Source organism: Myotis daubentonii, chromosome 2, assembly GCF_963259705.1.
Source record: "Myotis daubentonii chromosome 2, mMyoDau2.1, whole genome shotgun sequence".
In the NCBI taxonomy this organism is placed as follows: Eukaryota; Metazoa; Chordata; class Mammalia; order Chiroptera; family Vespertilionidae; genus Myotis; species Myotis daubentonii.
The window spans coordinates 62,463,272-62,480,714 of record NC_081841.1 but is presented as its reverse complement, the minus strand read 5'-3'; the positions used below and the strand labels follow the sequence as shown (position 1 = coordinate 62,480,714).

The 17,443-nt window shown below is 42.3% G+C and overlaps 1 protein-coding gene and 1 pseudogene across 1 annotated transcript; both read right to left on the bottom strand.

Annotated features, from left to right (window-relative positions):
* Positions 1-853: 853 nt before the first annotated feature.
* LOC132227861 (DNA-directed RNA polymerase II subunit RPB2-like) lies at positions 854-4,542 on the bottom strand. Its single transcript, XM_059683486.1, has one exon. It carries the CDS (start codon positions 4,533-4,535, stop codon positions 1,014-1,016), a length of 3,522 nt encoding a protein of 1,173 aa, XP_059539469.1. The 5' UTR covers positions 4,536-4,542; the 3' UTR covers positions 854-1,013.
* Positions 4,543-5,701: 1,159 nt separating this feature from the next.
* LOC132227859 (RNA-binding protein 8A-like) lies at positions 5,702-7,271 on the bottom strand (annotated as a pseudogene).
* Positions 7,272-17,443: the final 10,172 nt, after the last annotated feature.

The following is a 17,443-nucleotide window of genomic DNA, read 5'->3' as shown; positions in this document are numbered from 1 at the left end:
CTTGTTTAAATAAGTCCCAGTTGGAGAACCATGTAAAAGTCACAGAGCCCAGTCAACATGATTGTGCGATGTAAAGTTTGGGTATTAATTAAATGGAATAATATCATAAACACATAATGAAATTAAAACTTAAGTTACATGACAGAGACCAGAGACCAATAAATTAACAATGTGATAGTTGGTATGACAGAAATTGCCAAAATCATTCATTCCTTCTTCTTAGGCAACTGAAGAGTAATCTCTTTTTTTTTTAATTGGTGTATTTAGACCATTTACAGTTAAAGTAATTGATATATTAAGGCTGAAGTCTTCTATTTTATTATTTGTTTTCTGTTTGCTTCTTCTGTGTCTCATTCCTCAGTTTATGATTTCTTGCCTTTCTGTGGGTTATTTGAACATGTTTAGGGGGCCTTCTTGATTTAATTGTAGAGCTTTTGAGTGTATGGTTTTGTGTAGTTTTCTTTGAAGTTGCTCGATTAAAATATATACGTGTTGGGGGGGGGATGGGGGAGGTCAGGGGATTCTCAAAGGCAGGGAGGACACATATGTAATACCCTCTGTAATACTTTAAGCAATAAAAAATAAAAAAAAAATAAAATATATTCATGTGACTCATAGTCCACTTTTAGTAAAGTAGAAACATTGGTTGCATTTCGTTCCCTTTACTCTTTTCACTTTTAAATATCATTATCTTTAATATCAGATAATGTTATAATTTTTGTTTTAATCATTGCATGTGAAATCAAACTCACGAGAAGAACAATTTCCGCATATTTCTGCTCCTGCCATTTCTCTTTATTCCTTTCTGATGCTCCCCCAAATTATTTTTTTTTCAAGACTAGCTACAAAAATGTATTACCTATTTACAGAAAAGCATGCATATCATCAAACAAAACGAACAAAATGCTTTTTCTCACAATGTAACACATTTATTTGTTATTTTAGAAAGCATATCATAAAAATAAGACACAAAAAGCATTGATAAGTGTCTCGTTGGGAATCTTTTAAAAGAGCTAATCACTCATCATTCGAGGTGCAATACTCATAGACATAAGCTCTTGAAACAACAGTTTGCACGCATAAGGCATCCGCACCAGAGAAAGCTGGGTCTTATTCCGACAGCCCCTGCATTCATACGTATGGGTCCTGGTGTTAGCAATCGCCATTATTCCACAAAGATTGCAAACATGAACCTGATATGGATCTGATGCCTCAAACAGTCTCTCCCTTAAGAACTGGGCTGCCCCATGGGCAATCTGACAGTCTCGTTCCATTTCACCGAAACGCAGGCCACCATCCCGGGATCTACCCTCCATGGGCTGTCTGTTAAGGATCTGAATAGGCCCCCTGGCACGGGAATGGATCTTGTCATCCACCATATGCTTCAAACGCTGGTAGTAAGTGGGGCCGATGAAAATTTGTGATGTGATTTTTCTACCAGTGAATCCATTGTACAAGACCTCATTTCCTCTTAGATGGTAGCCATAATTAGACAAAAGGTGAGAAATCTTCTGCACATTAACGGCATCATTAAAGGGAGTGGCATCACCAATTTCGCCTTTGTTAGCTGAAACCTTCCCTTGAAGACATTCAATCAAGTGACCAATTGTCATACGAGAGGGGATGGCATGGGGATTGATGATGATATCAGGGGTGATTCCTTCGCAGGTGAAAGGCATATCCTCTTGTCTATACTGAATACCACAGGTGCCCTTTTGACCATGTCGACTGGCAAATTTATCTCCAATCTGTGGAATTCTAACAGAGCGTACCCTTATTTTACAAAATTTATATCCTTCCTGGTTGAGAGTTACCATAACCTGGTCCACAATGCCTGTCTCACTAGTCCTGAGAAAAGTGCTACAGTCTCTCTTGGTATAGCGTCTATTAGTGCTCTCCAGCTCATCTTCATTTTCGGGCAGGGTGACTGTTTTGCCTATAATAACATCGTCTCCCGATACACGGACCCCGGGAGCTATCAGACCATCACCATCCAGCTTGTCATATATGGCATGCCTCATACCCTGGCATGTTTCACGTGTAGGCTTCTCAATAACTTCTCGGTCAGATCCTTTTTGAGACTCCTGTTCTTTGTATGATCGATAGAAAACAGACCTGAAGAAGCCTCGGTCTACCGCTGAACGATTCATGATAACGGAGTCTTCCTGATTATATCCAGTGTATGATGCAATGGCCACAATTGAACTGATGCCTGCCGGCAACTCTCTGAATTGCAAATATTCCGTAGACCGTGTAGTCACAAGCGGTTTTTGAGGATAGTAGAGAACATGAGCCAGCGTATCCATACGGATGTGAAAGTTGGTGATATAAACTCCCATGGCCTGCTTACCCATAGCAGACTGGTATGTGTTTCTAGGGGACTGGTTATGATCAGGAAATGGAATGATAGATGCACAGACACCAAGAACCATCGATGGGTGAATCTCACAGTGTGTATATGTGGAAGAGTACGCTACTCCTTTGTCTTGCAAATCATTTGGCGTCATGGCCAGCATCACTGTTTCTTCTTCTAGAGTATCAACATATTCCACTACCCCACTGGCCACGAGATCCTGCCAACCGTAGTTGTTATACTCTCTCTCTTTTAATTGGTCAATATGTCTCTTCTTCAGCAGAAGCTTTTGTTCTTCCACGATCAGAAGTGGTCTACAAAGACGACAGGCATCTGTATAGATCCGAATCTCCCGCTCTCGAATATCTCTGATCATAGAAACCTCAGACACAATGATGTCCATCTGGCGCCGCAGTTTCCTCAGAGTGTTCATAAGTTGTTCAGGATCTTTATGTATTCCAACCCAGCAGCCGTTAACAAAAATCTTGGTTGCGCCAGCAATAGCTGCAGGAGAAATTTCTTCTAAATTTTCCATACTCCATTCTTCTAAAAATTCCAGAATTGGAGAAGGTTGGGATCCAACTGAAATATAAGCCATCAGGGCTAAGTTCTTCACAAGTCCTACAGCATGGCCCTCTGGAGTCTCAGCAGGACACACCATTCCCCAGGACGTATTATGCAACTGTCTCGGTTTTGCCAGCTTGCCCTCTCTACCGATTGGAGAATTTAAACGACGCAGGTGAGACAGAGTAGATGCAAACGTCAGGCGGTTTAACACCTGGGATACTCCAGCTCTGGCTTGATGAACTTTCCTTTGGTCACCCCAGTTTCCAGTAGCTAAAGAGTATTTTAGGCCATCAGATATAATCCTTGTTTTAATTGCCAGCTCCAAGTTAAAATCCTTTCCCCGATCAATAAACTTCTGTGCATAGATCTGGACTTCTTTAAGCAAATTCTTAAACGTGCCTCTAAATAAGAATGCAAGTAGTTGTCCAGCAAGATCCAATCTTTTGTTTCCATAGTGGTCTCTGTCATCTAATTCTCTTCTACCCAGAGCTGCTAGAAGTAACCTATGCACCATATACCCCAAGAAATAAGCTTTTTTGGTCTCGCAAAAATCGCTGACACCAACATGAGGAAGCATTTCTTTCTGTAAGACCTCCTTTGCATACCTAATTCTTTTCTCTTTGGTGACACCAGGCTTTGCCCCTCTCGAGCCAATGAAATTTAGTGCAACACTCTGTTCTTGGATGACAAAAGCTTCATCGAGAGAAGGTTTGACCATATCCAACATCTCTGGGTCTTCAAAATCATAAATAATGTGCTCTAAAACATCCCTGTCAGACACGAAACCTAACGCTCTGAACACAATAATAATGGGAACTTCTTGCTTGATAAATGGCAGAGTTGCCACAATGCGCTGGCCGATAGCACTCCTTTTTGCACCCTGTCCTCCTCTTGCCAGCATGCTAACCCAAAGAGTACTGGTGGGTCGGGAAGAATTCTCCAGACACGATCTACACTCTCCTGTGTAGGCGTATTTAGAATCCTTTTTGGCAAACACGTAGACTGTGTTTGTTGCCATTTTTTCTTGTGCAATTAGAACCTTTTCTGATCCATTAATAATGAAATAGCCACCAGGATCCAAGGGGCACTCGTTTAACTCACAAAGATCACGATCTGTTAAGCCATTCAATAGGCAATAAGTTGAACGCAACATGATTGGAATTTTTCCTATACAAGTTTTCTGATACTGAGTCTGAAGTTGTTCTTGACCTTTTCTAGTGACTGTTTTTGTTATATCAACATAAAGTGGAGCAGAATACGTGAGATTTCGTAACCTGGCCTCATTTGGCATCAGTGGTGTAGGGGTACCATCTCTCTCCCAGTAAGTAGGCTTGGAGAGATAAATTTGTTCAAACTTCAGCGAATATCTTGGCGGTTCTTCAACTTCTCCACTAGCATGCTGAGCTTCAGCTTGTAGGTCTACAGGTGGAGCATCTTCCACAATTCTTTGAACAGACATCTGAACAAACTCATCAAAAGAATCCAGCTGTTGTCTGACCAAGCCTTTCTCATCAAAATAGGAACTGATTACAATCCAGCATGCTTCTTGCCACAACTCTGGGGTGATTTCGTCATCATGCTCATCATATTGCATATCCTCGTCTGCGTCATACATTGTGGCAAATTGTTGGGGCCCGGCCCCAGCAGTTCCAGGGGTTCCCAAAGGTGTAGACGGAGTCGGCGAAGAAGGAATGACACGGAGACAACGTTCAGTTGATCAGCAGGCTGGCCAGGATCTCTGCCCAGGATCTCCAGCCAAGTTCTGTCTGGGTTCTCCAGCCAGGTTCTGAGATAATTGTCTTCTTACATCTGTATTTATACCAGTTGATTTTAATCCTATCAATTTCTATTCCTAAGGTTAGGGCGTTTCTTATCTCCATACTAGGGAGTAAGATTATGTAGCTTAAGCGTGATTGTTCGTAGTTAAAGTGATTAACACCCTACCTGGCACTTAGGTTAAGGGGTTTTACTGATAAAAATCCCCACCTGGGGAAACAACCTTTCTCTTGGAGAGGTGACCTTGGTTAAAACACATAGTGCGAAGGGGAGCAATCATATAAAGGACAGTATGCCATATACGCCAGGTCCCTTGAAACATATGCTGTGCAGATGTTTCTTCCCTGCAGCGACTGTGTCGAGCAGCAAGGATGGACCGGCTTGCGGCAAATTCCCCCTTTTTTATTTTTTAAATGATAGCTCGTGTAAATCAGCGGCCACCTCTGGGAGGGTTGTTTAAGACTCGGAAGACCAGTTTGTGACTTTGCCAACAGGTCAGTCCGAGGCTTAACCCTATATCGGCTCCCCACACTAATGCTGCATATAATTTTCTTTTTATTACTTATTTATTTATTTATTTATTATTTATTTATTTATTTAATAATTTTCTTGAATGCCTCCAATTCTAACCAACCTCTAGCCATCATCTGAACTTGAGGTAGGTGGCCATGGATTTAGGAGAAATGTGATCAGTATTCTCCTTTACTCTTGGGACACCATGATGTCTTAAAGTAGACTTAGTAGCTTCATACAGCACAGCACCTGAAGCAAACCTTGCCCACCGGCGTGGCTCAGTGGTTGCGTGTCGACCTATGAACCAGTCACAGTTCAATTCCCGGTCAGGGCACATGCCTGGGTTGCAGCCTCTATCCCCAGTAGGGGGTGTGTCGGAAGCAGCCGATCAATGACGTTTCTCTGGATCTCCCACTCCCTTTCTCCCTGAATTTAATAAAAATAGGAAAGAAAAAGAAAAAAAAAAACATCAAAACTTTTCTCCAGCATGGGGGAAAGGAGCACACAGTTCCAAGTATCGAAGGAGTAGAGGGTCTGGAGCATTCTCTTCCTTGTAGGGGAGAGCACCATCTCACTGCCCACCCATCAAGTCACCCTATACTCAGGTTGGAGCTGAGTGGTTCTGAATGGCAGCGTATTTTCTAAATCCCAAACCTACCAGCGAATTGGCCCTCTGCCGCTCCTTAGACAATCACCCCGTGTCTGTGCACCTGCAACCAGCCCTGCTGACTCTGCTGACCTCTGTCCTCTGCGGAACACCTCACTACTCGCTGGTTCTCTCCCAGAATGCTACCTGGAGCTCCTCCCAGCCTCCTCTTCTTCTCCTTGGCCTCATCGGTGCTCCTCTGGATCATCTCCAAGGGGCCTTCACCCTTGGCTGCCAAAGTGGGCACCAAGACCTCTGTACAGACTCCTTTAGGGAAAGAGAATCTGGGAGAATGCCCCATAGGAGATTTAAGCCCTTCAACAGCTGGAGGTACAAACAGATGTGGCAGCACAGGCAGGAGAAACAAAAAGAAAACATTCCTGTAACATCCATTTGCTCAGGACAGAGTATACAGGAACAGAATAATTATTCGTTAATATCCTGAAAACATCTCACTTCTACCCCTGCTCTCTTAGCTTCCAAGAAAAAAGAAATCCCTTGAGCAGTGTTTCTCCTTTGACTCTTTGGGACTCAGACTATGTCTCATGTAGAAACTCACTGAATTCAGTCACTGGGAGAAGTACCTTCCCAGTGTCCCACACTGCCTACGGTGAAGGGCACTTCAGAGCTTGCAAGGTTAGAGCAAGAAAATAATTTTAAATGTAGAACACAAAAACGGAACATTTATTTATAATTCAACCCCCTCCCCTATCCCCCCCAAGTTCCAAAACACTAAGCAAGAGGGTAAATGATTCAATATAAACAGTGAGTTCCTCCCCGGTCCTACTTCTCCAAGGCTGCGTGGTCACATGGAATCGCTGCAGCGAACACCTGGCCAGCAGAGGACCTGTCAGCGTCGCCTCCTGTCTGGACTCCTGCTGCGCCGCCGGCCAGGACACCTCTCTTCTTGCCCTTGGGTGGACCCCGAACAAAACACCAGTCCACGCGGATCGGCTGTCCCATCAGATCCTGGCCATTGAGTCCCTCCATCGCAGCCTGGGCCTCCTTGTATGTTTCATACTCAACTAGAGTATACCCCTTCAGGCACCCCGTGCGCCCGTCCAGGTTGAGGTGGACGTTTTTTATTTCCCCAAACTCTGCGAATTTGCCATGGATGGCTTCCTCCGTGGCTTCCTCATGGACCCCGGTGACAAAGAGAATCCAGCCTTCAACAGAGCGCTTGGGCCTGGGCTCCTCGCCATCCGGCTCCACGCTGTGGTAATCCTCTCGCATCCGCGCTCGAGAGCCCTTGGAGCCAAAGCCGCGGCCCTTCCGCTTCTTCGCCTTTTCTTTCAGTTTGTGGATGCTCTCGTCCCCATCCTCATCCGTGGCGAAATCCTCGCCGCCGGCCTCGTGAAGATCCAGCACGTCTGCCATCTTGCCTCCCTGTAACCCTGTCCGTGCTGCTCAGGATCTAAGCGCCAGTTGTTGGGGTCCAGCCCCAGTAGGTCCAGGGGTTCCTAAAGGTGTGGACAGAGTCAGTGAAGACGAAATGACACAGAGACAGTGTTCAGTTGATCAGCAGCCTAGCCAGGTTATCCAGCTCAGTTCTGTTGCTAGGTTCTGTCTTTATTCTCCTGTTACATCTGTATTTATACCAGTTGATTTTAATCCTATCCATTCTATTCCAAATGTTAGGGCGTTTGTTATCTCCATTCCAAGATCACTACTCTATTGTTCTGTTAAGCTACAAGGAAGTAACTGAAGGAGATTATCCTAAGTAAAGATTATGTAGTTTATGCGTGATTGTTCGTGGTTGAAGTGCTTAACTACCCGCCTGGCACTTAGTTAAGTGTTTTTTCGGATTTATTCCCTTCCTTAGTCCTGTTAATCCCTAACTCCAGGGAAAAATCCCCACCTGGGGAAACAACCTTTCTCAAGGAGAGGTGACCTTGGTTAAAACACATAGCGCTAAGAAGGGGAACAAACCTATTAAGAACATATGCCATATACGCCTGGTCCCTTGAAACATATGCTGTGCAGATGTTTCTTCCCTGCAGTGACTGTGTGGAGCAGCAAGGATGGATCAGCTTCCTGCACTCACCTCAAGATGTCCTCATCCCAATCCCTGGAACCTGTGACTATGTTACCTTTCAGGGCAGAGAGGAATTCAGGTTGCAGATGAAATGGAGGTTACTTTAAAGGAGGGAGCTACATTGCATTTCTGGGTGGGTAGGCGCAATGTAACCAATCAATCACAAGGGTTCTTCTAAATTAAAGAGAGAGGGAGAAGGGGAGAAGGGAAGGCAGAGCAGCGTGGGAAAGGCTTGGCATGATGTTGGTGGCGTTGATGGTGCAGGAAGGATGCCAGGACCCAAGGAGGGCCAGTTGCCTCTCAAAGCTGGAAAAGACAAGTAAAGGGTTCCACCCATACAGCCTCCAGAAAGCCCACCGCCCTGCAGACACGTGGAGGTTAGCCCGGTGCACTCCATTCTGAATTTCTGATTTCCAGAAATGTCAGGTAAAGGTAATAAATAGGTGTTGTTTTAAGCCATTACGTTCTTGGTAATTTTTTTTTATAGCAGCCATAGAAAATGAATGCAAGATTTATATATAGGCTTAATTCATTCATTTTAACTGTGGTGTAGAATTCCATTGGATGCGTTTTTTGCCTGCTCTCAAAATTTTATTTGGGAGATTCAGTCATGTTGCTGCAGGTAACTGTAGTTTGTACAGTTTCATTAGTTTTCTATTGAATGATTATATGCATTTCATGTTTCTATTCACCTGTTGATGGACATTTATGTCGTTTCCAATTTTTTACTGCTATAAACAATGTTGCTCTGAATATATATTTTGTTAATCCTCACACAAGGATATTTTTCCATTGATTTTTAGAGAGAGTGGAAAGGAGGGGGAGAGAAAGAGAGAAACATCGAAGTGAGAGAGACATCAATTGGTCACCTCCTGCACGTGTCCCGACCGGGACCAGAGATTGAGCCTGCAACCTGGGTGTGTGCGCCCTTGATGGAATGGAATCTTGGACCCTTCAGTCCACAGACTGATGCTCTATCCACTAAACCAAACCAGGTAGGAAGCTGTGAATAGTTTAAAATTTGTTTCCTTATGCACATGGGTGAGAGTTTCTTACAGGGTGGTGGGCTGATAACGCATTGGGATAATGAGTGTAATGTGCAGCCAGGTTTTCAACGTAATGGGAATGGAATTGCTGGACTGCAGGGAATAGGCATCATTAACTTCATTTTATGTGCTAAATTGCTCTGCGATGTGTGGTAACAATTTCAACTCTTCCATTGTACATGAAGGTGCCTAAATACTCTAAAATTTTTGCCAATATGATAAATCTAAACTGGTATCTCCTTTTTATTTCAATTTGCATTTCTCTGGTTACTAGCAAGGATGAATGTGTTTACATGTGTTTACTGGCTGTTTGCTGTTCCCTTTCCTTGAATTGTCTGGGTAATGTGAAACAATATAGCAGGCAGACCCCACTTGCACAGGATGTGTGCATGTGAACATGTAATTGGGTCCCCACAGGCCTTGCTGGGTATTTAAGCAGGACTTGTCCAACTTCAGAAACGGTAAGTGAAATTTACAGGAGGAAACCAATGAATGTATTATATTTAATAAAATATAAGTACTCGCATTTGTCTTTTGTCATTAAGAATTTAAAAGCTATTGAAGTACTGAGAAACTTGAACACTGCTCTTTTGCCAAAAATTACCTACTTTTTAGGTTTCTGATTGTGCAAACTTTAAAAACACAAACCCATCTTTCATTAAACAATGAACACATTCTGGATTCTAACTGGTTCATTTAAGAATGAAAGGTTTCACCCTAACCGGTTTGGCTCAGTGGATAGAGCATCTGCCTGTGGGCTCAAGGGTCCCGGGTTTGATTCCGGTCAAGGGCATGTACCTTGGTTGGGGGCACATCCCCAGTGGGGAGTGTGCAGGAGGCAGCTGAGCGATGTTTCTAACTCTCTATCCCTCTCCCTTCCTCTCTGTAAAAAATCAATAAAATATATTTAAAAAAGAAAAAAAGAATGAAAGGTTTCATCCTGATTCTTGCTGCAGTGTGGGAGACAATCGCTCACTCAGAAGACTTCTCTATCCAAAATTCAATAGCATTTTCCCCCCCAGTTCCCTATTATCCTCCTTTCCTCAGTTGAGAAATAACCAGCAAAAACTCAGGAAACCATGACACTATTTGTGGTTTCGCAGCTCCCTCTCCTGGACAAAGCTGAAATTGCACAGCAAATGCCCATCTTCCACTGCATATTACAATTAAAATTTTGTTTCTGTATTTCTACTTTACAGCCTGAAGCTGATTATATATATACTCACATTTATATATAAAATATACAAATAAAAATATACAGTTGTTTGTATGGAAAATACAAGAATAAACTCTTAGGTACTCAAGAATTGTAAACCTACTTTTGCCCCACCTTGTATTTTATCTATCTACCTCCCATCTCTCATGTATCTGTTACCGATAAATGAGTATAGGTAAGTACTTGATAGACAACTTGGCTTGTTTTCCTTCTCTCCTCCTAAGTCTGTGTGACAGAAATCCCCTCGATAAAGTCTTTTAAAATGTTGTTATAATTTGATAATTTATCCTTGACGATGTCTTTTCCTTATATATTAACTATTCTCTATTTTTTTAATCCTGTCAATGTAAGAAACATCTGCAGATGAAAAGGGGCTACATGCTGTGACAAGTTCAGGGGAGGCCTACGTGAGGCCTTGCAAACTCAGAGACCTAAAGTAACCACAAAGAATGGTATGAAATGAAAACTTTTTAACTAAAAGCAGTTTGTAGCAGGTAATCATGTCCTAGGCCAGAATCATCCCTGACAAAAGTCAATCTTTACCTATTGTCTTTTGCATCTATGATAACATCCGTAGGAATGTCAGGGTTACTTCCCCTTTTCCAGACCCTTCAGGGCACAATCAACACACCAGAGCAGAGACTACAAATCCCCTCATTGTCATTTTTATGGTGTTAACTGTTGACTATTAACCATCCTGTACCCACCCACGTAAAAGATGTATCTTTTTACTTTTTATCCAATCCCAGAGGTTTCCCCTGCTTGGCTTTCAACTGTCTCCCTACCAGCGATGGCGAACCTATGTCACCTCTGACACGCGAACTCATTTTTTTGGTTGATTTTTCTTTGTTAAGTGGCATTTAAATATATAAAATAAATATCAAAAATATAAATCTTTGTTTTACTATGGTTGCAAAGATCAAAAAATTTCTATGTGATACGGCACCAGAGTTAAGTTAGGGTTTTGCAAAATGCTGACACGCCGAGCTCAAAAGGTTCGCCATCACTGTACCTAATCTATCACGAATGGATTTCATGTAACCCACTTACGTTTTCTCTTTTGATTGTAATGTACAAAAATAAGGTGCAAAATGGCCATTCTCTGGAGCATTTTCTCAATTTGTTGAGATTTTATATCCCGGCAACTGTCAACAGTTCGGTTCAAATAAACTCACAAAAATTCTCTAGGTATGAGTTTCTTATGTTGACATGTCAAAATCTGTAAAGAATTTTTTTTTTTCAGGGAGGGAGGGAGAGAAACATTGATGTGAGAGAGAGAGTGGTACATCAACGGTTGCCTTCGGAACTCTCCACAACCTAGTTACTAGTATGTGCCCTGATCAGTGTGGACAAAAAGGGGCCACATGCTAATCTGACAAGCTCAGGGGAGGCCTGCATGGCAGCCTTGCAATCTCAGAGGCCTAAAATAACTGTAAAGAATGGTATAATATTAAAACTCTTAAGCTAAAAGCAGTTTATGGTGGGTGATCATGTCCTAGGCTGGCATCTTCCCTGAAGAAAGTCAATCTGTACCTTAACTGAGCCTATTGTCTTTTTGCATCTAAGGTAACATATATCATTGGAATGTGAAAGTAATTTTCCTTCTCCCGGACCCCCTCATAGCACAGGAACCGCTCTGCAGAGACCACCAATCCCCTCATTGCTATTGAGTTAATTGTTGACTGTTAACTATCCTGTACCACCTATACAAAAAATATGTGTCTGTCATTTTACTTTTCATCCTGTGGGGAGCCGAAATAGGGTTAAGCCTCGGACTGACCTGCGGGCAAAGTCACAAACAAGTCTTCTTCTGAGTCTTAAACAACCCAATCCGAGAGGTGGCCGCTGATTTACACGCGCTGTCATTTAAAAAATAAAAATGGGGGAATTTGCTGGAAGCCGGTCCACCCTTGCTGCTTGATAGTCGCTGCAGGGCAGAAACATCTGCACAGCTTATGTTTCAAGGGACCTGGCATATATGGCATATGTTCTTAATAGGTTTGCTCCCCTTCTTAGCGCTATGTGTTTTAACCAAGGTCACCTCTCCTTGAGAAAGGTTGTTTCCCCAGGTGGGGATTTTTCCCTGGAGTTAGGGATTAACAGGACTAAGGAAGGGAATAAATCCGTAAAACCCCTTAACTAAGTGCCAGGCGGGTAGTTAAGCACTTTAACCACGAACAAACATGCTTAAGATAGATAGTCTTTACTTAGGATAATCTCCTTCAGTTACTTCCTTGTACCTTAAGAGAACAATAGAGTAGTGACCTTGGAATGGAGATAAGAAACGCCTTAACCTTTGGAATAGAATGGATAGGATTAAAATCAACTGGTGTAAATACAGATGTAACAGAACAATAAAGACCGAACCTGGCTAGAGAACACCTGGCTAGAACCTGGCTAGGCTGCTGATCAACTGAATGCTGTCTCCGTGTCCTTCATTCTTCACCGACTCGTCCACACCTTTGGGAACCCCTGGACCTGCTGGGGTTGGACCCCAATATCATCCAATCCCAGAGGTTTCCCCACTTTGCTTTCTTCCCCTCACTGGTCTATCACCAATGGATTTCATGTAACTGACTTACGTCTGCTCTTTTGATTGTAATGCATAAAATAAGGTACAAAATGGCCATTCTCTGAAGTATTATCTCGATCCGTTGAGATTTTGCTTCCTGGCAACTGTCAATAATTTGGCTCAAATAATCTCACAAAAATTCTTTATAGGTTTAACTGTTTCTTACGTTGACACAGGAAATCGAAGCCACAACCTTCTGGTGCTGTGAAGACGGGTGGTCCCATGCACCAAAAGGTCGCCAGTTCAGTTTCTGGTTAGGGCACAAACCCAGGTTGCTGGAGGCAACCAATAGGTGTTTTTCTCTCTCACATTGATGTTTCTCACCCTCTTTCTTTCTCTCTAAGTCAATGAAGACATATTTAAAATAAAAGAATTTATTTGAGCCACCGGATACACCTGGAAGCAATATTTCAACAGACTGAGAAAAATGCTTCCTAGAGTGACAGTTTGCAGCTTCTTTTATGCATTTGGAATTAAGGAGGGAATTTGAGGACAATTAACTGAAGGTGGGAGAAAGCAAGGTGGGGATGAGATTACAGGATAGTTAAGATTAAGTGCTCTCTGTTTTTTAAATTTATTGATTTTAGAGAGAGAGGCAGGGAGAGAGCATGAGCGAGATTCCCTTCTGAGGGGTCTGAAAGAGACATTTCAAAGGTGTGTTAACCTACATGCATAGAAACAAGGCACAGGGCTTGCTTACGGCAAAACGAAACTTTTTACTAAAGTTATGCTGTAGGCCAGTGGTCGCCAACCTTTCAGATCTCACAGACCACCAATAGGCAGTTAGACAAGAGCAAAGCAAGGACGATGGGCCTGTACAGAAGGTCACCAGGGTGGAAAGCCCCAGGGGCCTAGCAACGGACAATCACTTGTAGGGTGGAACCTCGCACCCACGATGACTTTTCCTCCCCTAGCCTGTTGCTGGTTATGTGGGTAGGACCCCCTGACCTTTCCTTCCTAGAGATAACATCTGTGCCTCAGTTGTATTCCAGCCCCAGGCCTAGATAAGCAACAAAACCAGCTCCGGCTGACCTCAGGACCAGCTGCACTAAATAATGACCCTGCCCTGGTGCCGGCCAATCAATCAATGGAGACCACAAGCCTGAAAGGACACACCTGGAAAGTTGCTGAATATTCTATTAAGATCTTTCCCTGGGACCTCCCCTGAAATGTCTACCTTAGGACAGAGGACCCGTCTCCCTCTCCCCCCCTCATGTGCTCTCCCTCCTGGAAGCACACCCAGGCCTTTCCCTTCCCTCTTCCTGCCCCAGGCTGTTACCTTTAGTTTCCTCACTCACATAACTGTATCTAAGCCCTTCCTTTTCCTCCATAACTGTATCTAAACCCATTTCTTCTAGGAATTACTTCTTCTACCTCTGGGATTTACTAAATAAATATTCTCTTACAGTTTGGGTCTTGGCACTGAACTCTTTCCTAGCCAGAACCCAAGTACCGAGGTTGCTGACCCCAGGTTTCGGTCTGACCCCGCTGGTCAGACACCTGGTGCCATTCCTGTTGCCCACAACAGTTATATGCTTGGGGTGTGACTACCCACCATGCTCTACCTACTAGTAGTTAGGGATTTAGGATTAGATCACCCAGTGAGGTTACTTTACTAGACCCTCTTTTTTTGTCCACAATCCTGATGCATTTTTCCTCCAAAATGAAGTTGACTCAGCAAAAATCACAAACTTTATTATACCAGCCCATATTCCTTACTTTCCATTCCTCCTTCCCCTTCTTCCTTTCTTTTCTCCCCTCCCCCCCTTTTTTAAAAAAATCTTTTGTAACTACAGTCAAACCTTGGTTTTTTAAGGTCTCCCATCTCAAACAATTAGCTTCTCAACCTGACAACCCTTTCATGCTGATACCTGTATGATCAGTCACGCATCTCTCAGGCAACAAAGGAGAGAAAGCTCGAGTATGAGTTAATTTACTGCTTAGAACATCTCAGGAACTTATGCTATGAATATTTTCGTGTTTTTTTGCTGCTTAAATTTTCATTTTTCACTGTACATTTCATTTCCTTTTTGTTAATTTTCATTTACATTTATGTCCTTTTTGTTTTTAATGTGCTTATGGATTAAACAATACATTAGACATGTACTATATTAAGGAAGGTTAAAACAGGGAATAGTTTGGGGGGTCTGGAATGGATTAATTTAATTTACATTATTTCTAATGGGAAAAAAATGCTTCCGTTTTCGGGCAGCCTTCCCGACCAAATTAAGTTTAAGAACCGAGGTTCCACTGTACTTAGATAAATTTTACCATACAGCGGGAGGACCAAAGTTTCCTTTACCCTCAAGATTCTTCTGGCTGATCTAATTATCAAATAGATCTGAGACAGATTGGCAATAGAAAAAAACCAAATTTGATACATAGATAAGTATGGAAACCCCACAGACATGGGAGTCAGAGACCCCACATGCAGGCGAGGGTCAGAGATAAAGAGGGATTGAGGTATATAAGACAACTTGTTCTGGACCCCCACAAGGATAATGTGCCAGGAAGGACAATTATCCTCTACCCCGAAGGTTTTCTGGATGGACTGATAATTAAATTATCATGAGACAGATTAGCAAGAGAAACAAGTGTAATGACATGAATGGGAGAGACCCAGGAACACCGAGTAGCTCACCAGAATGGCAGGAGCCATCACCTTAAATAGCACCTTCAGCTACAGACAACATTTGCTACTTTTTTCGAAAAAGTTCTTTTAACAGTAAAAGAAGACACATAACAATCACTGTAATAAAATGACTTCAACAATAATACATCCTGACAGTTGAAGAGCCCAGACCACAATTTCCCTGTGCTGGTGCCATGACAGCAGCTTCACTTCTAGCATAGACGCAGGGCTCCGAGGGACAGAGATGGCCAGTCACAAGAAAGAACAGTTTTCTTTCAATTGATAACTTTAAAAACACCTGTATTTTTGGTACAGAAAATTCTGCCACTAGAGTGTATCGAACTCAAAGATACATTTTTGCCTAATTGACTTAAATAAAATAACTATAGCCCTTAATATGGTATTTTAAGTACTGTTTTCTTGGTAACAAATGTAATTAATGACTAAACAATAATTTGTGATGTTTGTGAGAACTAATTCTCAGACATTTAAGTAGTCCCATATTTATGGAGGACTGAGAGTAGAAATAATTCTTTTTATTGAGGCATACCTGACATAACATTACATTAGTTTTAGGTGTTCAACATAATAATTTGGTATTTGTATATACTGGGAAATTACCACCACAATAAGTCTAGTTAACATCTGTTTTTGCTTTTTGTGATAAGGACTATGTTAGAAATTACTGATACCATATTAAATTTGATAATTCAGAAGTTTTGTATGCCACATATAGCTTTCAATCTCAAATTACTTTAAAGATTAGTAATATATCTCACAGGTAGGTTTTCTAAACAATATTTCATATTTTCCTAAATGTGGAATTAATTTCAATGACATTATTTCTGTAGTAATTTGCTACCTGAAAAAGATTATTTTATTTAGAAAATTTGCCTAAACCAAATATGGATTTGGAGAGCAGTAAAGTATAGAACTTGGTGATTACTTGGAGGGGTGAGATGGAAGAAACAGGAATTCACAGATTCCAGCTTGAGAAACAGCATGGTAAATGACACCATTTACTGAGATTGAGGAGGTTTGAGAGCAAATGGGTTTGTGTTTGTGTTGGAGGAAGAAGGTAATGAATGCAGTTTTAGTTAAATAGATTAACATGCATAATCTTGACATTCCGAAGGCTTTGCTGGCAAGAAATACATCAATGCAGAAAGCAGTCTTTGAAAGAATTATGGGCAACAGCAAGTACCACATAAAGAGAAAGATGATCCAGTCTTGTTGGTGAAATATAGCACAGAGGCTCCTTCGACCTACTCACTGGAGGAGTGTGTTATAACCTTGGGCCTGGCAGCTCCTGTTCATGGAAGACAAACTGGGGACTCGGGATGAAGCGTTTGGCTGTAGTGTTGGGTAGGCTCTTCTGGTTCAGAAGTCAGCTCAAGTAACCAGGAGCAAAGAGGGTGAAGGCTCAAGAAAGGAGATAATTCTGAAGATACACAATAGGGGAATAAAAAAGCATCTCAAAGTTCACAGGTGTTGGATCTGAAAACCCACAGGAACCATCCCAACAGCTCTGGGCAGATTCTCTTCTTGAGCTTGTTCTTAGCATCTTTGCTCCTCTCATAAGCCAACTCCACCTTATAGCTTCTATTATTGCATCCTTTCAGTTTCTGTTCCTGCAGCTCACAGGTTCTCAGTATTTCTAGTTTACAAAGGCCTTCAACTAGCTATCTGCCTCAGTTATTATTTTTTGATACTAATGTTCAGGGTCATCAGGAAGCCTACTGACAGGGTGCCCTGAATAAAGTGTCCACAGCTGTGACCTGAAGTTGGTCACAAAAAAGGAGACACATAGAAATAAAACGGTTCCCTCCTGTGCTGTTTCTAGCAGGGACAGTTCCCTCAGAATTGAATAGGGTTGTGGCAGGCACCACGATTCTTCAATATGATGTTAAGGTAAGCCTCTTCATATCCAGACTGCCAGACCTTCTGATGATGTGGAGTCCCCTGTGTAAGCTCTGGGTCCATGAAAGTCTGGGGGAATGTATACCTATTGAATATCTATGGCCATTAATATAATGAGGAGACAAAAACAGCCTCATTAGCAATGATCTTAATCCCCTGGTTTCACA

Bases quoted from the DNA above. Each gene is read 5' to 3' on its own strand.
- LOC132227861 (XM_059683486.1), bottom strand. From the start codon at position 4,535: ATGTATGACGCAGACGAGGATATGCAATATGATGAGCATGATGACGAA.